Source organism: Chiloscyllium plagiosum, chromosome 44 (assembly GCF_004010195.1).
Source record: "Chiloscyllium plagiosum isolate BGI_BamShark_2017 chromosome 44, ASM401019v2, whole genome shotgun sequence".
In the NCBI taxonomy this organism is placed as follows: Eukaryota; Metazoa; Chordata; class Chondrichthyes; order Orectolobiformes; family Hemiscylliidae; genus Chiloscyllium; species Chiloscyllium plagiosum.
In genome coordinates, this window is record NC_057753.1 from 3,987,508 (window position 1) to 3,993,507 (window position 6,000).

At 51.0% G+C, this 6,000-nt stretch overlaps 2 protein-coding genes across 2 annotated transcripts in view; one reads left to right on the forward strand and one right to left on the reverse strand.

The window, feature by feature from the left end:
- LOC122543629 overlaps positions 1-6,000 on the reverse strand; it is a 43,001-nt gene that overhangs the window by 31,100 nt on the left and 5,901 nt on the right. The window contains exons 3-4 of the mRNA XM_043682452.1: positions 4,772-4,892; positions 2,727-3,290 (exon numbers count right to left, since the gene is read on the reverse strand). Coding sequence (XP_043538387.1) covers positions 2,727-3,290; positions 4,772-4,892 — 685 coding nt within the window. The remainder of the gene's footprint in view (positions 1-2,726; positions 3,291-4,771; positions 4,893-6,000) is intronic.
- On the forward strand, positions 1,823-3,461 carry LOC122543476 (basic proline-rich protein-like). The gene is made up of 3 exons (XM_043682202.1): positions 1,823-1,982; positions 2,330-2,878; positions 2,935-3,461. The coding sequence occupies exons 1-3, from the start codon at positions 1,824-1,826 to the stop codon at positions 3,115-3,117; spliced, it is 891 nt and encodes a 296-aa protein (XP_043538137.1). The 5' UTR covers position 1,823; the 3' UTR covers positions 3,118-3,461.

A 6,000-nucleotide genomic window follows, 5' to 3' on the forward strand; every position in this document is an offset into this window, starting at 1 on the left:
GGAGCTAGGAAAGGTTCCTTGCCAGAGATTGAGACAACCCAATCAGCTGTCCCTGCTACTTCCCTTTCCCACAGACCAAACTGTCTCCGAAATTCCTCTTGCCTGAGCCCTGAATTCCCATCTGTCTCTAATTTCTCTCCTATCTCCAGTCATGCCGTGGCAGAGTTCATTGTGACCAGCCTTTTGCTCCTGTGATCCTGGTCCCAATTAATTGCTGCCCATTTAAATTCCCCAGGCTGGCTGAAACAGATCTCATTCCTGGTGAAGGGCCTTTGTCCGAAACATGTATTCTCCTGCTCCTCAGATGCTGCCTGACCTGCTGTGCGTTTCCAGCACCACACTCTCGACGCTGATTCCCCCAGCGTCTGCAGTCCTCACTTTCTCCCTCGCTAAAATAGAAGCTGACTTTGCAAAAGCAAAATACTGCAAATTGGTGGAAATCTAAAATAAAAACAAAGTGTTGGAGAAACTCAGCAAATTTGGTAGCCCCTGGTCGTGAGAGATCACTGTTAGCAGTGTGACGCTTGCTTGGAACTGAAGAATCATCAGATTTGAAAGGTGAATTCTGGCCTCTCTTCACAGGGGCTGCCAAACCTGCCAGCTTTCTCCATTCCAACTCCCCTTTCCTGATTGCAGTGGGTCAGATCCGGGATGGGGTTTAATAGGAAGGAACTTTCCCAGTTCGTCAAAGGATCAATAACTGGGGCTTAGATTTCTGGTAAAGGGCAGGAGATTTAAGGGAAGAATTTTGTACCCAGTGGGATGCGTGTAGAGAGGAACCTCGATTATCCGAAGGACACGGGCGGTGAGTATTTTGTGCGGTTAATTGAATGCCCGATCACATAAGTCGGCCAAGCATCGGAAGTTTGTGATCTTGTTCGGCGAATGCCAAATTTGGTTAATCGAATGCTGGATCATCGAGATTCCTCCGTACCTGGAACTTGCTACCTGAAAGGATGGTAGGGGCGGAAATCATTTCAACATTTAGTTGGTATTTGGATGAGCGGTTGAAGTGCCGTAGCACAACTTTCCAAGTAACTGGAAAGTGGGGTGAGAGGAATCACGTGGTGTAAAACTCTTATCTGAAAAAAATCTCACACAAACTCCAGGTTACGGTCCGACAGGTGGATTTGGAAGCAGCTGCTTTCGGAATGCTGCTCCTTCAGCAGGTGGCTGAACCTGATGAACACACGACCGCCTGCTGAAGGAGCAACGCTCCAAAAGCTTGTGCTTCCAAATCCACCTGTCGGACCGTAACCAGCTGGTGTGCGCGATTTGTCCAGCCCAGTCTGACACCGGCACCTCCACATGGTTGTTAACATCTGCCTCTCCAGGCCAGGTGGAGAAATTCCTCTGAGGCACTGTGGGATATTGTTTGTGGGATAATGTTTTCTCAATGTAAGTTAATTGCAAAACTCCACAAACTGCAATCAAACACGTGAACAGTGCAAGGATTCAAAGTTGTTGCAAATGTACACATAAACAGACACACACACACACATATATACATACATACATACATACATATATAATTAAGGTCATTGGTATATTGAGCCAATTCAACACATCTCACAAATTCAGAATTTCTCCAGGACTGATCCTTGAGGTACGAATGAGTGATGGAAGCAGTCAGGGGGAACAATTCCCGGGGAATTTCGGAAGCAGGAATGGTAAATCGACTGAACAGAGGAGAGAGAACATTCTTATCCCTCAGACTCGACAAGCTCTCAGTTGCTAACAGCAAGGAGCTTTGACTTTGTCCAGATTTGATGTGGCTCAGTTGAATTCTCACCAGAGCAGTAATGGGGATGCTGCGCCAAAAAATGTCTGGAAATCTTGAATATTTGTGCTTAATTTTGAGGATCTTGGTGCCATATTCATTCAAGACTCAAATGCAGACCCACGAAGGATTGAGCTCCCCAAACCGGGAGGGTTCCCGTCCCCAATCCGGGAGGGATCACCCAGCCCGCCGTCCCCAAACCGGGAGGGTTCACCCAGCCCGCCGTCCCTAAACCCCCCAGCGCACCGTCCCCAAACCGGGAGGGTTCACCCAACGCACCGTCCCCAAACCCCCCCAGCGCACCGGCCCCAAACCGGGAGGGTTCACCCAGCTCGCCGTCCCCATATCCCCCAGCGAACCGTCCCCAAACCGGGAGGGTTCACCCAGCCCGCCGTCCCCAAACCCCCCAGCGAACCGTCCCCAAACCTGTAGGGTTCAACCAGCCCGCCGTCCCCAAACCGGGAGGGTTCACCCAGCCCGCCGTCCCCAAACTCCCCAGCGCACCGTCCCCAAACCGGGAGGGTTCACCCAGCTCGCCGTCCCCATATCCCCCAGCGCACCGTCCCCAAACCGGGAGGGGTCACCCAGGCCGCTGGCCCCAAACCGGGAGGGCTCACCCAGCGCACCGTCCCCAAACCGGGAGGGGTCACCCAGCGCACCGTCCCCAAACCGGGAGGGTTCACCCAGCGCACCGTCACCAAACCGGGAGGGCTCACCCAGCGCACCGTCCCCAAACCGGGAGGGCTCACCCAGCGCACCGTCCCCAACCCGGGAGGGTTCACCCAGCCCGCCGGCCCCAAACCGGGAGGGCTCACCCATCCCGCCTGCCCCAAACCGAGAGGGCTCACCCAGCCCGCCGGCCCCACACCGAGAGGGTTCACCCAGCCCGCCGGCCCCACACCGAGAGGGTTCACCAGCCCGCCGGCCCCACACCGAGAGGGCTCACCCAGCCCGCCGGCCCCACACCGGGAGGGCTCACCCAGCCCGCCGGCCCCACACCGGGAGGGTTCACCCAGCCCGCCGTCCCCAAACCGGGAGGGCTCACCCAGCCCGCCGTCCCCAAACCGGGAGGGCTCACCCAGCCCGCCGTCCCCAAACCACCCAGCGCACCGTCCCCAAACCGGGAGGGCTCACCCAGCTCGCCGTCCCCCAACCGGGAGGGCTCACCCAGCCCGCCGTCCCCAAACCGGGAGGGCTCACCCAGCCCGCCGTCCCCAAACCGGGAGGGCTCACCCAGGCCGCTGGCCCCGCACCGGGAGGGCTCACCCAGCCCGCCGTCCCCAAACCGGGAGGGCTCACCCAGCCCGCCGTCCCCGCACCAGAAACGAAAACCATAAACTGAAACTGCATTGGATTCCAATTGTACAGCTTTTTCTGAGCTTCCCCACGCTAAGTTGTTCGTAATGGTGATGTAAATGAGCGTAATCTTTGGCAGGGCTATTTTTGACTCTTTGCCAGTATTTATTTGAAGAGAAACACCCGATGTTTTGAACAGTAATTGCTCTTGGTCCTGAAACAGACAACGCAGGGAGAGCTTACCGGGTCAGGCAACATCCGTGGAAAGGACAAACGTCCTGCCCTTCCTCAAACCTAGTCCGTTCTGTGCAAGGGTCAACAAGTCTCTGCACAGATGACATCGTCCCAGCAGACAGCTGACTTGCTGATTTAACAGTTCGAAACACTGAAAATAAATTCAGAAATGTTGATGGTTATGGATTCATTTTGTGCTGTCAAAGCTGCACAAAGCAGTTTCCTTGAGATCCACATGATTCAATTTGTTTTCAGCATTGAAAATTTATACTGGTGTCACTACTTTATTCGACAATGTCGGAAGCACCCGTTTGTTTCAAATTAAAAACTCTCCAGTTTTCATTGGTCTCGGTTTCTATTCTACAAGTTTTCAGTCCCGTGAACTTCTCTTAGCAGAATCACTCCTTGTCAGAAAAAACAACTCAGCCAAGTGAGAACGATCAGAGCAAAGCATGAACCAACACTGCCAGCTGAAAGAAATGTAGGGTCAGATTGCAGTTTCCATGAAGGAGAAATGATGAGTCAGTCTTGAAAAGAGGGAGAGGTGGACATGCAAGAGGATGGGAAAGGGTTAACCGAGTGTGGGATCAAAAGTAAGAGCCCAGGAGTTTGCTCTCTGGTCCAGCCTGGGCTCAGCTGGACTTCCATCCAACCTTGCATCCATTCTTTCGTTACTGAAAAGCTTTCCAGGCTCAAGTGACGCAGATTCCTTGTTCGATTCAGTTAGGAAAGGCAAAGGAGTCAGGTAAAAACAAGGACTGCAGATGCTGGAAACCAGAAACTTGATTAGAGTGGTGCCGGAAAAGCACAGCAGGTCAGGCAGCATCCGAGGAGCAGGAGAAGGTAACGGAGTAAGAGCATCTGACAGAGATTTGGGACAAAAGCAAAAAACTGCCAGAGAAACTGAGCAGCATCTGTGGAGACAGTAACACAATTGATTTGTTTTGAGGCCACTGCCTCTTTCTCAGGAGATTGGGAGGTCTCCGTCCCAGAGGGGTACACGTTCCAGTCAGCCGGACAATTCTTGGTGATTCCTTCACCATCTCCCAAGTTCCGAGGGGTAATTTAGGTCAACGCCTTCTTTCATCCCAACAGTCGGAACGTTTAGACACCACTGTCACAGCCAGTTTGGATTTCTTCACTTGGCTGATCAGGAGAACGTGAGCATTGCAGACGCTGGAGGAGATCAGAGTGGTGCTGGAAAAGCACAGCAGGTCAGGCAGCATCCGAGGAGCAGGAAAATGATGAAGGGCGGGCTTCTGCCCGAGATGTCGGCTCTCCTGCTCCCCAGATGCTGCCTGACCAGCTGTGCTTTTCCAGCGCCACCCCTCTCTCGGCTCTGATCAGTGTTTATCTCCACATTATATCCCTGCCTTTTCTGTAACGTCTTGACTACTTGCTAGAAGTGCAATGTTCGAGCTGGTGAGCATTAGGGTCAGCTTTGCTTTTTGTCTCAATTACAGGGGTCACCTCCACTGCCTCAGTTTCCAACTCCGCCTGCATTGTGGGTTCTGTCTCGTACTGACTGAACTCAATAACTTCCAAATATCCATATCGGTTTAAGAAGCTTCTATTGATCTGCCTGTGAAACAGTTCAATATTTTCAGTACTTTGTCAGTTTAATCTGATATGATTCGCATCCAACAGCATTTATGGCAGATACAATCCACAGTAACCCTTAAACTCTCTTTAAACTCCCACATCTGACAAGAAGTACATCTCACTGCAAAGGCCATTTTTGCTCCTTCACAATCTACAGACCCAGAAAATAACACCGTCTTATTCCTCTACAAACACTGCCCCAGGTTAAGTTAATAGCTGTGGCTTATATATTAAGTTTAATCAAGAGACTTGTCTCCAAAAACATATAACCAAGAAAGAACCCACTGTACTCACTAATACAGCCTTTCTCTTGGACAGACTTAAAACAACAATTAACTGATCTGATTCTGTGTTGTGAACTTCGACCAAACCGGTTCCTCCCAGATTAGTTGTGAATTTTGTTAATTTTCCCAGACGCACTCCGATGTCCAGCGACACATGAATTCAAATACAGCAAAGGCGGTAACTGTGTCGGTTCTCTCTCCCTCTCCCCCCTGCACTGTCCTCACCATGTGCTTCCCTTGTCTGCTCTTCTCCCTTTTAAAACTGCTGTTGTTTTGACTTTTTTTATCCCCAAAGTTCCAAAACAATGCTACAGCATCTAAAACAGTAATTACTGCTCCTGGAATTCGAGGAAATTACCTCCAGCTCCTAAAATACCTCAAAAAAAAGGAGCTGATCTTACAACTAGAAATTTTTCCCGTCCTCCAACGGGCTGAGAAGTGGCAGATGGAGTTTAATTCAGAAAAACACGAGGTGCTGCATTTTGGGAAAGCAAATCTCAGCAGGACTTATACATTTAATGGTAAGGTCCTAGGGAGTGTTGCTGAACAAAGAGACCTCGGAGTGCAGGTTCATAGCTCCTTGAAAGTGGAGTTGCAGGTAGATAGGATACTGAAGGCGGCATTTGGTCTGCTTTCCTTTATTGGTCAGAGTATTGAGTACACGAGTTGGGAGGGAAAAACAATGACTGCAGATGCTGGAAACCAGATCCTGGATTAGTGGTGCTGGAAGAGCACAGCAGTTCAGGCAGCATCCGAGGAACTTCGAAATCGACGTTTCGGGCAAAAGCCCTTCATCAGGAATAA